This window comes from Danio rerio, chromosome 8 (genome assembly GCF_052040795.2).
Source record: "Danio rerio strain M-AB ecotype USA chromosome 8, GRCz13ab, whole genome shotgun sequence".
NCBI lineage: Eukaryota > Metazoa > Chordata > Actinopteri > Cypriniformes > Danionidae > Danio > Danio rerio.
This window is the reverse complement of record NC_141028.1, coordinates 55,977,484-55,996,092: the sequence shown is the minus strand read 5'-3', so window position 1 is coordinate 55,996,092 and position 18,609 is coordinate 55,977,484. Positions and strand designations below refer to the sequence as shown.

The 18,609-nt window shown below is 37.9% G+C and overlaps 1 protein-coding gene across 1 annotated transcript; it reads right to left on the bottom strand.

Moving 5' to 3' along the window:
• Positions 1 to 2,845: 2,845 nt before the first annotated feature.
• On the bottom strand, positions 2,846 to 3,470 carry nppal (natriuretic peptide A-like). Its single transcript, NM_001128741.1, is given in 2 exon segments — positions 2,846 to 3,273; positions 3,342 to 3,470. Coding segments are annotated over 2 exon segments (387 nt in total). The 5' UTR covers positions 3,426 to 3,470; the 3' UTR covers positions 2,846 to 2,970.
• Between the last annotated feature and the right edge of the window lie 15,139 nt (positions 3,471 to 18,609).

Genomic DNA, 18,609 nt, shown 5'->3' with positions numbered 1-18,609 from the left:
GGGGGAAACCGGAGCACCTCAGGCACTTCGGGAAACACGGCAGCCCCGTAACCAGCCTGGTGAAAGGGGTGGTGCTTTTTTTTTTAAAAAGTGGACCTTTTTCAGGTTTATGCTTCATTTTCTATTTAACTATAAAGTTTAAATGCTGCATTTAAGCACTATCTTTAGCTGTATTACAGTAGCTTGTCAGATGGTCATCCTAACCACACTTTTTGATGTACCAAAAATTTTCCTAAAGATTTAGAATAAAGACATATGAATAAATCTTGTTTTTAAAATACTATCTTATCACACTGTATATCATTAGGAAACAAATAGGAATCTGGAAAAGTTTTAAAATAAAAACTGTAGCCTATATTGTCATTTATTAGGCAAATAACAAACATTAAACTTTCCTCAGTCAGAATTTGACCATTTGAATAAAAAAAAAAAAATCTTTCATTCATTTTCTTTTTGGCTTAGTCCCTTTATTAATTAGGGGTCAACACAGCGGAATGAACCGCCAACTTATCCAGCATATGTTTTATGCAGCGGATGCCCTTCCAGCTTTAACCCATCACTGGGGAACACCCATACACTCCTATTCAGACACAACACGGATAATTTAGCTTATTCAATTCACCGGTACCGCATGTCTTTAGATTGTGGGGGAAACCGGAGCACCCGGAGGAAACACGGGAGAACATGCAAACTCCACAGAAATGCCAACTGACCCAGCCAAGGCGTGAACCAGTGACCTTCTTGCTGTGAGGTGATAGTGCTTCCCACTGTGCCACCACACTGCTTTAAAAGATAATTATAACATTATACCACTACTACTATTACTACTACTAAAAATAATAATAATAATAGTGTAGAGCTTCATGATTTTTTTGTAAAAAAGTAGATTTGAATAATCATAAATAACAACAATAGCCAAATTAGTATTTAAATTATTTGTAATATGGGCCGCTTTTGGTGTTTCAAAACTTTTATTGATCAGTTTTGTGTCAAGAATAATTTTAAGATTTATAATAAAAGTCACTTGTAAAATGTTTTCTCTATTTAAAAACAAAACAGCAGTAAAAGATGACTTCACTTGGTCTTAAAGGCTTATTCAATTTTTTTTCCCCAAAATTTATGATCATGCATAGCAGACAAAATAGGAGAAATAAGCTTGTATGGGATAAATTCTGGCCCTTTGTCAGTGAGGGGTGGGTCTTTTCGAACCACCTGAACCTCCCCTGGCTATGGGCCTGAATAATGATCATACTGAAATTCCACATTCCAAAAAATGATAAAAACACCATCTGATGCAGGTAAAACTGGGAATGATCCAAGTGATGGCAATACTTACCAAAGTTCCAGCAAACACTTTCAAAACTCTGCTTTAAAGTCATGCAACCAACTTTTAATCATTGATATAATCAATCACACATCTACTAATTTAGATATTTTCTTCTTAGTGTAATTTTTTGCACTCTTCAATAGCCAGCCTGGTGAAAGGGGTGGTGCTTTTTTCTCAAAAAGTGGACCTTGTTGCAGTTATATGCCTCATTTTCTATTAAACTGAGGTTTAAATACCGCATTTAAAGCACTATTTTTGCAGTAGCTTGTTGGATGGTCATAATAAGCACACTTTTTGATGTACCAAAATATTTCCTAAAAATTTCGAATAAAGAAAACACAAATTTATGACATCATGTATCACTAAAAAACAAAGAGGAATCTGTTAAAGTTTTAGTTTAAAATCTTTAGCCTATATTGTCATTTATTAGGCAAATAACAAAAATTAAACTTTCCTCAGTCAGAATTCGGCCATTTGAATAACAAATAATTAAAACTTACTAATAATAACAATATTATTATTATTAATAATAATAATAAAATTGATGATGATAGTGTAGAACTTCATGGTTTTTCGTGAAAAAAAAAGTACATTTGAAAAATCATGGAGAACAACAATAGCCAAATTAGTTGTTAAATTATTTGTAATACGGGCCGCTTTTGTTGCTTCAAAACTTTTATTGATCAGTTTTTGTGTCAAGAGTAAGCAAGAGTAAGCTCAAGATTTGATATAAAAGTCACTTGTAAAATGTTTTTTCTATTTAAAGATGACTTCACTTGGTCTTAAAGCTTCTTTCTGTGTTTTTTTTTCTCTCCAAAATTTATGATCATGGTATAGCAATAAATTACGGTTCTTTGTCAGTAAGTGGTGGGTCTTTTCAAATACACCATAACAAAATATAAATAAAACACCGTACTCTGATGCAGGTAAAACTGCTAATGATATGATGGCAATATAGAGCAAAGTTCCAGCAAACGCTTTCAAAATTGTGCTTTAAAATCATGCAACCGATTTTAAATCTGTTGATTAAACTAATCAGTCAGACATCTACTTATTTAGATAAAGTTCTTCTATAGGTGTAACTCTGCAATAATGATCATAATGAAATCACATAACAATATATGATGAAAACACCTTCTGATGCAGGTAAAACTGCACTTGAGGTCTTTTTAACGAAGCAAGACATGAATTAGGCAGCAATTTACCTTCCAAAAGTGTTAGACCACATTAACACACGTTATGCAAAAAATTTATTGTGCAGCAATATACATGATCTATTACACGGGTGGATTTAAAGAGGACATAAATAAATAAATATGCAACAGTACAAAGCTTCATCATCATCATCAGCAGCAGCAGCAGCCATGGAATGTTCAAATACAAACTATTTACAGGTCTGAATCTCAAATAAATAATGACCAACACATAGGCCTACATCATCATCACCTCAACACAAATCTAAAACTTGCAGCACTTTTTTTTATTATCAAATATGTGCCTGCCCAAATGTGTCAAGTTTTTCAAGTCCCAGCCTGCAAGAAGCGACATGACATGAAGTAATAAGACATGACTTATTTTATTTCTAAAAAGCCTTTTGAACTGTTTCCTTCAAGGTGAACTAACATCTCCTAACATACCTCAGCTTAACACCCGAGCCCGCTAAAAGACCCGATTCTTTCGAGTCTGACCCCAAAGCAGCTCCTCAGGTCGCCCTTCTTGAATCGACTCCACGAGCGCTTTGATGTGGACAGTAAGTCGCCTAGGAGACGCTCGAACATGCCATACTTCCCCGCCAGCGCGGAGTTTCGCGCGTCCGACTCCCACAGTTGCTCCGCTCGCTCGTCCAGCGCGCTCTTCTCAGCTGTAGCATCCTTCTGCTCCATCACCGACTCCTGGGACTCCTCAAACGGCTTGTTCACTTCTTCATCTAACAGCTGCTTTAGACTCTGCCGTCAAATGCATATGATTAGTTACCTGTCGTGAAATTTGAGTGAGCTGAAAACTTGAGACTCACCTGTAAACTGGAGACTGGTTTGGCGCCGACCAAGTTTAAAAGCAGAAGCGAGGACACGCAGAAAACAGAGATGTTGGCGATCATTTTTGTTTAATTGTTATTCTGTAGGTCAGCACTCTTCTGTGGTGGCTCGTGCGCGTCTCCTTTCTGCCTTTCCTCCTATACCCGCGCACCGTGTCCAGGTGCGCTCTTTTATTTCGCCGATTTCGTCACGGCCACACAGGAAAATACAACAAACCCTACGGGTGGGGTGGGGGGGGAGTTGGGGCTCTTCATTTTCGTCAAGATCCCTCCTCATTGACCGAACAATAAAATGATGACGTTTAAGTAGGCTCCTCCAAATTGTATGTCAAGTGCAGAACATCAGCATCATCTCGCGTTATCTCATCATCTTTCAAATATAGAGGTCTGCCCAAAACAACATAGAGGATTTCTTTTTATTATTCAGTGCTTTATGTACTACACTCTCAGAAAAAAAGGTACACGGTGGTACAAATAATGTTCCTTAAGGAACGGTTTTGTACCTTTGTAAAAGTTGTACCTTATATAAAAAGTCCACTTGTATGATACTGTTCTGTATCTTTTATTATACAATATATAAATAAATAACAATAAATAATTGTCATATTAAAGCATAAATTATCATTTAAAAGTGTATGTTTAAAGAAACTCATGACCATCAATTATTAAGTTCGATAACACAAAACAACAGGTGCATTCTCTGAAAAAAAGTGGTACATTGTTGTACCAAAGAAGATACAGACCCTTGTCACTGGTTGTACCTTTTTATGCGACAGAATTGTACCTTAAGGCAAAGAAACAAATTTGTACCATTGCAGTTTGTACTATTAAGGACATGATTTGTATTATGGGAAACCAAAATGTACCTTTGGTTTTTAAAACCTGCAGATACAACATTGTACCTTCATTAAAGGTGCAAATCTGATCCATGAAGGTACCACTACTAGTAGACATTGTAGTAGTTATTATTAATATTATTATTATTATTGTTGTTGTTGTTGTTGTTGTCATCCTTATTATTAGTGTTGTCCTTTTTTATCATTGTTGTCACTCCTTACCATTGATTGGTTTCTATCTGTTTTATTCAGGTTATTTGCTTCATTTATTGATCTGTGCAACCTATAATAATTTCTACTGTTATGCATGTTGTGTGTGTGTGTGTGTGTGTGTGTGTGTGTGTGTGTGTGTGTGAGTTTGTGAGTTTGCATATATACACACACACACACACACACACACGCACACACACACACACACACACACACACACACACACACACACACACACACACACACACACACATTTTTCTTTTAAACTTATTTTCTTTTAAACGCATAATTCTATTAAACGGAGAGCAGATTTTCTCAACACATTTCTAAACATAATAGTTTTAATAACTCTTTTCTAATAACTGATTTAATTGAAATCTTTGCCATGATGACATTACATAATATTTTACTGGATTTTTTTCAAGACACTTCTATACTATACTATACTTAACTAGGTTAATTAGGCAGGTTAGGGTAATTAGACAAGGTATTGTATAACAATGGTTTGTTCTGTAGACTATGGAAAAAATAATAGCTTAAAGGGGCTAATAATATTAACCTTAAAATGTTTTTTTATTTTTATTTTTATTAAAACTGCTTTTATTCTAGCTGAAATAAAACAAATAAGACTTTCAGAAGAAAAAATATTATCAGACATACTGTTAAAATTCCTTTGCTCTGTTAAACATCATTTGGGAAATATTTAAAAACAGAAACAAATTCAAAGAGGGGCAAATAATTCTGACTTCAACTGTATGTACGTGTATATATATTTGTTCTCTTTTTTATGTACTCTGACCTGTCCACCCAGTTACCTTTACATGCTCACACAGACACACACACACCTGCCAATACCTGACAGTTTTTTATCTGTTCTTTACTGTTTTTTTCTTCTTTTTCTTTTATTTGTAATCACAATTTGCCATTAGAATTACAAAAAATCACAGTTGCCCCCTCCTCGAAATGACGTCTATTCTCTTTGTGATGTCATATCCTCTACAACTGTTCTGCCATTCATATCTGCCACTATTTAATTAGAAATGCCTCACTTCCCTTTTTTCTTTCCACATTATCTTGCCACATTTATTGTTCTGTCATACTGTGGAAGCTCTTAACTTCGCGCACAGTTCACTGAGCACTGCTCTTTCCCTGATGAGAAGCCAATGGGGCTAATTAAGATTTTAACGACAGGCTGCACTGTAGTGTGTTCCAAATGTCATGCGTTCGCTAAACTGAGCGTATATAAGATGTGTTACAAAGAAAACAATCGCTAAACTCAGCATTAGTCAGTTCAGCATTAAGATATTTGCTTTTATTGTGCTTTTGAAATCTTCAGATTCCATTCATGTTCAACACAACAATTAGCGTTCGCAATCTTTATGGCCCCGTGTCATTAGATTTGCAGAGGGAAAGCTATCTTCCAGATGGCCTCCGACTTGTTTTGCTAATAGCAGTGCTAGATGCCGATGGCCGCTAAAATGCTAATCAGTCCCTGTTTGCCTTCATACTGTGCTCCAGTGGAAAGCATGCAAGAGATCATCAGTCAAGCTCTGGCCACCTGTCCTCTTCATGGTGGGTGGAAACCACCCTCGGGGCTATGTTGGTTTGAGCCAGGCCTCTCTTGATGTTCAACCCAAACCTGAATAGCCAGCGGCCGCTTTCGAAGTATGAGATACATTTATCTTAAAGTTTCTCTCTCGCCCTCCCTTGATCTTGCCATGAGACTCAAACGTGTGGAGTTCAACACGCTGCAAGAAAACACATGCAAGTAGAAAAAACTCCAGCAAATACGTTAATGATCGCGCTGGTCTGAAAATAGCAACAAATCGCGTCAAACATGTCTTGTGCTTTATTGTGCTGGATGTATGATAGGGCCCGTTAAGTTCATTTTAAATGACCTTTCACAGTAAATTTTCAGTTTATTTAGGCTAATAATATGCAAAAAACAAAGCAATCATGTAGTCATGGTGTAAAAAAGGAACAGAAAACTGATGCCATGTCCATGTTCACAGCATAGGGGAAATACATTTTTTTCATGAGTAAATTGCGTGTAACACAATGCAAACATGAGAACAGAATCAGATTACCGTCCTGTGTTGCGAACAACATGGAATGAACAATACATTTGCTGCAAACGTGCAAAATGTTTTGTGCATTTTTATTGCATTTTTTGCAGTTTTTGTTTTCGTGAATCCACCAGAGGCCGATGTATACGTTTTTTCTTACCTCAAATTTCTCTTGCGAGTACCATTCGTGCCTGCTCTTCTCACATAAATCTGACTGATCGATCAACTGAGCCCAACCAATAGTATTTTCAAAAGCACAAATGGAATTGCTCATCAACTTTTTTTTTTAACTCGACTGACAGTGTTTTCAAAAGCAATACAGAAAAAGAGAAGCTCAGATGTTTACCTTTTTTTCAGATTTTATCACATTCTCACCCTATTATTTACTTGCTTATTTTATTTTATTGGCTTCTGTTTTTTGTCTTACCCACTTTCTGGAACCATACTTTCGTTGATCGTCATAGTCCTCTCTGCATTTCAAGTTCACCGACGTACATGGTGAACTGGTAACAGCGGGAATACCATCTATGCGGTGGTAAGCGGTCAGCTTGTAAACTCAAAAAGGAACAGCATCATACTGCCCCGTAGCGTTCATTTTAAAGACAAAATGCAGTCAAACATACCTCTGACTACATAATTCGTGATTTCCAAATATGTGCAAAGGACTACGTTGGATATTTGCTATAACTATTTTCAGCCTGATCTCACGAGAAAACGTAAGTATTTTACGTTTTGCCAGTTTAGTGGCTAATTTGTATGAATTTTAAAATTCGTACGATTTTAAAAAGGAGGCGTGGCACCTGACCCCACCCCTAACCCCAACCGTCATTGGGGGATAAGCAAATCGTACTAAATTGTACGAATTAGATCGTACGAATTCATACGAATTAGCCACTAAATGAAAAAGTTACGAATTGCCGTGAGATTGTGTTGCTATTTTTTATAGAGTAAAATTATTCAACGAACTTATTAATTATGAAGATGAGTGATCTGGACCTGAATTTATCAAGCTTGTCAAAGCGCCATTTTAGTCTTGAAAATTCATGAAATATACTCATACTTTGAAACTTAAATTAAAAAACAAGGTATTCAATAACATGACATTAAGAATCACTATTACTCTCTTAGTTATTTAAGACAGCTCAAGCAGTCATTCAGGTGGTCAGGGGTTGATTTCCCCAATAGGCTATTTTGCAACAAAACTATGCTAGTTATGTTCACATGAATTAACAATTAGCTCAATTAACTCAAATATTTCTGTTAGATTTAAAATAGATTAGATCATAAGCAAATGAGATGTGTGGTTTTGTTGTTACAGAAACGTGACGCGAGCGCCGAGCTTGACTGCACAAAACGTTTTCACTATGTGATAATTCACTCTCGGTGCTTCCCGTGTGAAACGACAATGCATCTCTAATCAAGTATGACACCACAAATACTCTAAGCTCACTTTAATGGTGGGCAGGAAGCTAGAATACAACGTCCGCCCTGAAAATGTGACGCGAGCGCCGTGCTCAACTGCACAAAACGTTTCCATTAACATTATGTGAGAAAACGGCAGTGGGTGGCAAATCACCGCTTGCCGCTTCCCATGTAAAACGGCTTTAATAAGGGGCTCTAGGCCTACTCAAGTATGCAACAAGTACTGAAAGCTCTCTCTGATTGTGTTAGAGGTTAGAATATAAGCTTGCAACTAAATCATTTTTTTAGTTGTTCTTATTGCAGTAGAGTTTAATACCCTCATAGCAAAACTTCAATGGCCCACCTCTGGCCCACAAAATCTGGTTTTGCTGGGCCCACATGCTGCCGAAAATTACGTTACATGACTGGACCAAGTCTGGCTTCCAGGCAAGGGCCAAACATGGACCATATCTGTGTCAAGTCTCAGCCAAGCTATTAACCCATAATTGGGCCCGAACTAGGCCAGATAGGCTGGTGTGTCACGATTGCAATGATATTGTTTTATTTAGTGGGAGTCCTGCTGATCATTTTATTCTTCTGTGCACAAACATAGTGGCTTGTACTCGCATTCAGCTACCAAATCTTGACCCGCGTTGAACACAGTTGCGTCAGATTGCAGGTCTTTGATTTGAATTATGATTTATTAATTATTATTATTCCAATGCCTTGACAAACAGTCCTGCAAAACAGTGTGAATGTGGGTTTCTTGTTGCGTAATGATATATTCAACATTGGTAATCTGTGAAGTAAATTGTCATGACGTCAGGCACAAGACGTCAACATGTTGTCAGATTGACATTATACTCCAGCGTCATGAGACATTGTATTTTGTTTGGAAATGAAAATTGGGTTGACGTCACAACCCGTCAACAATGTCCAACGTCCAACCTAAAAATCAACCAAAAATCAGCTTCGAATGATGTTACAGCTTGACGTTGTGTGGACGTTACTATGACGTCTATTAGACATTGGATTTTGGTTGCCATACCTGACGAATAAATGTCAGTATTTGACGTCAATAAGATGTTGGCTCTATGATAGATTTTAGTCACTTTCCAACACAACCTAAAATCAACCATATATCAACGTCATTTGGTGTTGTAACTGGACATCAAAATAACGTTGTCCTTAGACGTTGGCTAGACATGGAGCTTTGGTCACGACGCTGGCTAGACATTGAGTCTTGGTGACCTGACGTCACGACCGAAATCAAACCTAATATTAACATCTTATGACGTTGTGTGCCTGCTGGGTAGGTTCAACCCTGCTGCACACTTACCTGTAGGTTTCAAACAAGCCTGAATAACTTAATTTGTTTGATCGTGTGTGTTAGGGTTTGAACTATATTGTGCAGAGCTGCGGCCCTTCGAGAACTGAGTTTGACACGTGTGACTCAGATCATGCATACAAATAAGCATTTATATATTTCTTTTGTTTGTGAGGCAAGTATTCACTGAAAGTGGACCATGCCCCTACCATGGACAATTATCAGTTTATAGATATTGATGATTGCCATTACATTTTTTTTAGATCTTAAATTTCTCTCGCGAGTGCCATTCGCGCCTGCTCTTCTCTCATAAATCCACCAGAGGCCGGTGTCGTCTGACTGACTGATGGAGCGATTGACTAAACCCAACCAATAGTGTTTTCAAAAGCACCGATTGACCTGCCCACTCACTTTTCTAAACCCAACCAACAATGTTTTCAAAAGCAATCCAGAAAAAGAAAAGTCTTGGCGAAAGCCTGAATTTCACCACATTTTCAGATCTTACCACATTCTCACCCTGTTATGTACTTGTTTATTTATTTATTTTTTGACTTCTGTTTTGGTCTTACCTGCTTTTTGGAACCGTTCTTCGCTATTAATGATTGCCATTACATTTTCTTCCCATTAAAAACTACACAAATGACAGGTTTTGTGTATTCTGTAGTGTTTGTTAACTGTGTACTATGTAGTGCATTGGACTCCCCAGAACCAATGCCTATCATGGACCATTATGGGCATTTTCAGCTGCCTTCATTGATTTGTTCTTGGATGAGCGATGGGTGTTCAGGTATAGCTGCTTGAGATTTGTTTCAGATGGGTGTGGAAAGGTTTCCCAATATGAATGTAGATAGACATTACAGTAGTGGCTCCAATATATACCATACCATTAATAAGCCCCCTATTTTTTTGCATATCTTTTGCATCTGCATGAACGTGCTGTATTGCCTTGACATTGGGTGTTTCACAATTCCAAGAATGCAGAAAACAGACTCGTGTTCTTGTGAAGATAGGTCTTGCCAAGTTACCTCGGAAGAACGAACTTGGGAGACTGCAAGAACAGGGAATGTATCCTGTGAGAAATGAGATGCTGTGTTCTTCTTGATGGTCACATGACTCTTACACATTTTTAACTGTTTTGGAACTGAACTTTGGCAGTTGATGATGACATTACACGAAAACAAGAGGACGCAAGATTGCTGAAGAACCCATATTGAGAAACAACCTCTTCCAAGAAAACAGATTAGGGTGTGGCAGGTGCATTTCATCAGAACTTGATTGACGTTGGCTTTGAGTGGACTGGGGCTGTGTTGGGATCTGAAGGCACAGATGAATTTGTCTCCTCAGGACCATATTCTTCCCAAACTACCAGGTATTTCAATCAGCCGACCCATCATCAGGAATCCTGGATTTGATTGATTATGTAAACTGAGGGTTCCTCTGATATCTCTGGAGGAGGAGAAACCATGTGGAAGGGGTGGGTTCAGTGGCTACTCGCTGTGAATTTGTTAAATTTGGGGTAAGTGCTTAGTAGGTAGTTCTAGATGAACTGTGACCTTGTTTATCCAGGTTGACAGCTATGCCTTATCTGCTGGCTGGTCTGGGACATTTTAGTGTTTGTGTCTCCGAATTGCCTGTTGGAGATGGACGTCTCATCATACCCTCTCACTCTCTTGAAACAAGTGGTTCATGACTGGAACTCAAGATTTCCTCAGAGAGTTCCTTCATCCAGGGTAAAAGAGGACACTGGTATTCAAATATGCACTGGAGTGGTATAAGACTAATAGTGGGTTGTCTGAGAGAGTTTTGAGTAATGCTTCCAGCTGTGTTGGTTGGAATAACAAAAGGCTCAGTAACCACTTTTAATAGATTTCTAAATAACTTCAGCTCTAAGACTGATAATGTTTGCAAATGTATTGACTCAGTGGAATCTTTCCCTTTTCGTGGCATCCCACACCTCCGTGGCTCTCCTCTATCTCAATTTTCCATCCTTGCTCTAGCTTCTCTGTGCAAAGAGGTTTATCTAATGAAAGCAACCACTTCCATTATTGAACCCATCCCACTCCATTAGTATCTGATACAATAGTATTCTCAGACACAATGCATTTAATGGAGCTAGTGACATCAATGTGAGGGGCAGGGTTAGGGGCGGGGTTAGGTGTGTGTATTAAAGGCACTGCATGCAGCCAGACCCTTCTCTTCTACTCTGCTGCTTAATTCTTATTTTTTCTCTCTAGATGCTGTTTTTTTATATTTAATTATTTATATTCATTCATTCATTCATTCATTTTCTTTTCAGGTTAGTCCCTTTATTAATCCGGGGTTGCCACAGCAGAATGAACCGCCAACTTATCCAGCATATGTTTAACACAGCGGATGCCTATTTGGCTGCAACCCATCACTGGGAAACATCCATACACACTCATTCACACACATACACTACGACCAATTTAGCTTACCCAATTCACCTATAGCGCATGTCTTTGGACCATGGGGGAAACCGGAGCACCCAGAGGAAACCTAAACGGACACGGGGAGAACATGCAAGCTCTACGCAGAAACGCCAGCTGACTCAGCCGAGGCTCGAACCAGCGACTTTCTTGCTGTGAGGCAACAGCGCTATATTTATATATATATATGTATTTGAATGTTTTTTATATCATCTTAATATAATAAATGATTCCCTATGTGGTGGGATGGTTCCTGCAGCACTTTTTCTGCTGTTTATTTTAATAATGGCCCCTTTCAAATTTGCCATTTATAGTTACAATCGTAATGCATATTGTGGCTTCTCAGTTACATACTCATCTCATTGATAACCTTTTTTTTTTTTTTAGCCATGTCACCTAACAGCAAGAAGGTCGCTGGTTCAAGTCTCAGCTGAGCCAGTTGGCATTTCTGTGTGGAGTTTGCATGTTCTCCCCACAGAATTAATGAATTAGTATGTTTAATATTTTTAAGTCTAAACAAAAGGGCATCACGGTGGTGCGGTGGGTAGCACAATCGCCTCACAGCAAGAAGGTCACTGGTTCGAGCCTTGGCTGAGTCAGATGGGATTTCTGTGTGGAGTTTGCATGTTCTCCCTGTGTTCTCCGGTTTCCCTCACAAGTCCAAAGACATGTGGAATAGGTTAATTGAGTAAGCTAAATTGTCCGTAGTGTATGTGTGTGAATGGGGGTGTGTGTGTGGATGTTTCCCAGTGATGGGTTGCAGCTGGAAGGGCATCCACTGCATAAAACATATGCTGGATAAGTTGGCAGTTCATTCCGCTGTGGCGACCCCAGATTAATAAAGGTACTAAGCCAAAAAGAAAATGAACAAATGAAGTCTAAACAAGGAATGAAGGATCCCTTTCCAAGCAATATTCAGTTTTAAGAACTGACACTCTTTGTTAGTCACACATTTCCTTGTCCGCTAAAGGAATCTCACAGATGATAAAACACAGGACAGTCTGTCGGACATCCGTCCTGTCAGCAACATCCTCAAACTCTCTGGAACGACACTCTTGAGTCTTATCATGGGACCTAGTGGCAACAAAGCAAGCCTGTTACCGTAAATGAACACTCAGGAAAGATATGATTCCAATAAATATTGGATAACAGCACAACTTCTTGCCTACTTGTAAGGAAAAATTAAAGGCTGCGTGCTATGGCATTTCAAAGCAATGACATTCACATATCCTTTACTGTATATAATATACTGACCAATGACAGAGCTTTCTCTGCACAGAAACCAGTTGATGTTATCATGCATTCATTTTCCTTCGGCTTTGTCCCTTTATTCATCAGGGGTCGCCACAGCGGAATGAACCACCAACTTATCCAGCATATGTTTTACACAGTGGATGCCCTTCCAGCTGCATCCCAATACTGGGAAACATCCATACACACTCATTTACACAAATACACTATGTCAATAGCGGAGCACCTGGAGGGAACCAGGCCAACATGGGGAGAACATGCAAACTCCACACAGAAATGCCAACTGACCCGGCCATCCTTCTTTCTGTGAGGTGACAGTGCTAACCACTGAGCCACCGTGTCACCCTTGACGTTATCATTCCAAGGCAATGTGTTTCAGAGGTAAAATAAACTGAGGGATATTCATCTAAGGAAGGTGCTTGGGTTTTCAGAGAGTAGAATTATTCAATAGGTCTTTGGCATTCAAATTCATTAACGCCTCACAATGTTTTTCTGATGGAGTTTGGGTTTCTTGGCACAGCTGCCTTTGGCTAGCATTGCTGTCGTGAAAATACATTAATATTCAGTAGCTAATATCTTAGATTTGACTGCATTGACACCATGGGATGAGAGCAAAACGTATTTAGTTACTCAATATTTACTCATCCTCGATTGGTTTCAAGTTCTTTCTTCTGTTGAATACGAAAGAAGAAAGCTGAAATCCTACAGTTGGAAAAACACTATGAAAGTCAATGACTACAGGTTTGCAAAGTGTTTCAAAATATCTCCTTCGGCGTTTAACAGGAGAAATCAACTTTTATAAAGGTTTGAATCATGTACAACAGGGGTGTCAAACTCAATTCCTGGAGAGCCGAAGCCCTGCACAGTTTAGTTCCAACCCTGCTCCAACACACTTACCTGTAGGTTTCAAACAAGCATGAAGGACTCAATTAGTTAGTTAGGTGTGTTTAATTAGGGTTAAAACTAAACTGTGCAGAGCTGCGGCCCTTTTGGAACTGAGTTTGACACCTGTGATGTACAAGGTGAATAAATTATGAAAAAATGTTTATTTTTGGTTGAACTATCTCTTTAAACTTGGATGACGCGATATTGTTATATTTCAATATTTCAGTTAAGCAAAATGTACTACTTTGCATGAAAACAGCAAGTTATTCTGTTATTTAATTGTTTATTTAAGGTAAAGGTCATTTGACTTTTACCCATATTGGATTTACCTCCTTCTCAACATCCCTCCCACATCCTTTAAATTACATCATACTTCACTCGTGGTTTGTCCAGCCCTCTGAATTCCAAACTACTGACCACACACCGCTCTATACATAACTACTGTCACCTCTTCACCATCAACTGTGGTTCTATTCTAGTAATGATAAGACCAAGCTTAGACCTAGTTTGATATATTTAGCCTTGCCCTCTGCTATATATAACATTTCATGCAAATAGGTTATGTGTGGTTGCTAAAGTACTGCTAAATGGTTGCTAGGGTACCCCTATGGTTTTAGTTTGACATGTTTCAAATCATGTGGCTTTGAAGAGAAGTGGGTCCCACTTTATATTAAGTGTCCTTAACTACTATGTACTTACATTAAAAAAATAAATACAATGTACTTACTGTGTTCATAATGTATTTGAGAACACTTGTGGAGTTGGGATAGAGGTTGGGTTATGGACAGGTTTGTGGAATGGGTAGTTTTAAGGGTGGGTTAAGGTGTAAGGGATGGTCAACAGTGTATTTACAAATGTAATTACAAAAGTTAATTACAGATATAATTACATACATGTATTTAATCAAGCATAAGTACAAAGTAAATACATGTATATACACAATAAGTACATTGTAACAAACTATTAGTTCCTATGTAAGTACATATTAGTTAAGGCCACTTAATATAAAGTGGGACCAAGAAGTGTGTTATAACTTATTGTTCATTCATTCATTTTTCTTCAGTGTAGTCCCTTTATTTATCATGGGTCGCCACAGCGAAATGAATCGCCAACTATTCCAGCATATGTTTTACGCAGCTGATGCTTCGTATTGGGAAACACCCATACGCTCTTGCATTCACACATGCACACACACACACACACACACACACACACACACACACACACACACACACACACACACACACACACACACTCACACTATGGCTAATTACATTCTTCATTTTCTTTTCAACTTAGACTCTTTATTAATCAGGGGTCGCCACAGCGAAATGAACCGCCAACTATTCCAGCATATGTTTTACGCAGTAGATGTCCTTCCAGCCGCAACCCAGTATTGGGAAACACCCCTACACTCTTGCATTCACACACACACACACGCACGCACGCACGCACACACACACTATGGCCAATTTAGTTCATCCAATTCACCTATAGCACGTCTTTGGACTGTGGGGGAAACTGGAGCATGCAGAGAAAACCCACGCCAACACGGGGAGAACATGCAAACTCTACACAGAAATGCCAAGGACTCGAACCAGCAACTTTCTTGCTGTGAGGTGACAGTGCGAACCACTGAGCCACCGTGCCACTTTTAAAATGCATTCAATTTAATTGTCCTAAAATATTTTGATACAATTTTGTACATGAGGACCCCCCTTGCCCCTCAGGTTCATCCAAAACAATTACATTTAATGCAAGAACAATACAACTGAACAGGTTAATCTTTGAAGTTCAAGTAAATACATTTAAACAAGATCATATAGCCAACAAGAATTTTTGCTTAGCTACCATTAGAAATTAATTTATGATCCGTAGGGTAAATGTACAGTACATCCTGTATTTGTTGGCTGCCATGCTTCAGCTAGTACAGTATAATGTATTCCAGTGGGAATCAACTGTTTCCATTTTCACACAGACTACCAAAGTAATGTGGGAAATATTCTGCCCTGAAGCTGGAGCAAGATGTTACTTATTGGCCTTTAATGGGTACAAGTGTTCTCTCTCTCAGAGGAACCCCGTCTTTGGTGTCTGAATTGATTTGGAAAAAATACCCACAGATTTTCGAGGTGATAAAGTCGCTCAAGAATACGGTTTTATTTAGTCCAACTAAACTAGAAGTTCATTCACCTCTTAGATAACATAATACAAAAGATTTTCCTTTCCCAAGATTGAATAAATGTGTGCATGTCAGCTCCATTTATTCATTCATTCATTCATTTTCCTTTGGCTTAGTCCCTTATTTTCAGGGGTCGCCACAGCGGAATGAGCCGGCAACTATTCCAGCATATGTTTTATGTAGCGATTACCCTTCTAGCCAGTACTCTGAAACACCCATACACTCCTACATTCACACACACAGTGAGAAAATCTACACAGAAATGCCAATTTACCCAGCTGGGACTCGAACTAGCAACCGTTCGTGCTGTGAGGTGACAGTGCTAAGCACTGAGCCACCGTGTCACCAATTAGCTTTATTTTTGTCCAAAAAACCCCAAAATTGCTCAACATGTATTTGTTGATCTAGTAACCAGTCAGGTGCTATACTACTAGCCCTCAAAAAAATCTGAAAATCAAATCTGAGCCTATGCATACTTTATAAATGAGGCCTCAGTTGATCATATGGGTTATGCCTTTTACAAGATGTAAGTTAAGTCATTTGTGTCTCCAGAATGTGTCTGTAAAGTTTCAGCTCAAAATACACATCCACTTAAAACCCTAATAAGTTGACTGAACTAAATTAATTGAGTAAACTCATTGCCTCAATTTAATTGAGTAATGGAGTCTGCCAAAACTTGCTTATTTAAGTTTATTTAACTTATAGTAGACTTTACTTAAATTGTTCAGTTCACCAAACTTAGTGCTATTTTATTTCTTAGATGGAAAATATGTTGAATCAGTGACCAGTTTTATTTTTTGCATATATATATATATATATATATATATATATATATATATATATATATATATATATATATATATATATATATATGTTTTATTTCTTAGATGGAAAATATGTTGAATTAAAGAATAATGTACCCAAAATAAAGTTAAGAAACCTCCAATATCTTTGAAACTTCTCTCAAAACAAAACAAAAAACAAAAAACAAAAAACAAAAAAAACAAAACAAAACAAAACAAAACAAAACAAAACAAAACAAAACAAAACAAAACAAAACAAAACAAAAGGTAAGCTTTCCTTAAGGTAAGCATAAAAAAAAAATTTGATAAAAAAAGCTGGTGTGCATCCGTGTGTGTAATAATATACTATGAAAAAATGTTTAAATGAATTTTAAACAAAACAAGTAGCCATTTATTCACATTATGATAAATAATTACGCCTGAAGCCATTTGTTTTCTGATTCAAAAAATACCTTGCATTTAAAAGGCTGCACATATTAGAATTTTACAGACAAGACTACATTTGTGAAAATGATCTATTTTTTTTTCAAAGAATTTATTATGATTTTAAGCTCACTACACTTTTATGCATTTTCATGGTACATAAGTTAAATTAACACATATTTTTAAGTGACAGGACCAAAATGCAAAACTTTAAGTTATGTTCAGTCAACTTTACTTAAGTTTTTAAGTAAAGACAACAATAGGGTTTTCAGTGTCAAATTACTTAATATACAATGCAGCTTGAGTTCTTTTTAATTTATTTATCAATATATGTCACATTAGCCCTTCCAGACAAAGATTCTACCCTAACATGCATCCTTTAGCCGTCCTTTCAGCTTCATTAAGCTGTCTTTGCTAACTTTCTGACAGATATCAATGACTATCTGTAGGGCTTGGGGTCCCTGCGGAGGCTACTGTTGGTGAACCCACAACAGAAAAGGGAAAAATAAAGCAGTTAGAAGCCAGGATTTAAAAGATACACTGCCATTTTACACTTTTCTCCCTCATTATATAACAGCTTTTCATTTTTCATGATATTATATATGAGGGAAAGTAGCAGAAGTTCAGTTAGTCTGGGACGGTTCTTTATTTTCTGTGTGCTGCTTCAGTCATTACTCTTATATCAAGTCAGTAACCAGCAGTTCCACTATAACGTTGCGTAATTAGTCTTATAATTAATCCCTTCTTTAATGAACAGATTTGGAGGATTTTATAAAGCAACATGCTGGTGGAACCCTAATCGATCACAGCTCCTTTGTAATTCTGTGAATGCATGAGGTATGACTACCTTTAAAACCTGCTCAAATGCCCAAAAGCGCTAGCTGTGCCATTCAAACCTGGAAAGCCACCGAATCACATTAACACGAGCAAGAGTTGTAAGAAGTGATCTGCATATTTGGTTGTTGTGTTGCTGGCTCTGTCTGCCCACACAGCGCTGCCTTTTTTGGGGTTGGAATGTGTCAGGCCCCTCGACAGACGCGACCTCCCCTCAGATACCTGTCAAAGCCATGTATATGAACCACAAAATGTTGCATTAGAGTAAATAGGAGTTGTTGTTTTTTTGACAGATTTCTATGTGTTGTTATTCATCCAGTGAAGTACTGAAGAATCATACTTAATTAAAAGTAGGGATGGCTGACGTGAAACTGACGTTTCGACACAGTGTCGAGATCCCGAAACGCAAGTGTTTCCAAACACTGCACCGAAGCATGATCCGAAGCACCCAAGTCACATGACTAAATTGTTTCAAAACACTTGGTCACGTGACTAAAGTGATTCAAAGCATTGATCACCTTAGAAGGGTTTCGAGACCTGGTAATTCTCTATTTGGCTGCCAAGTTAGAAAAAATTCTGTTTCAT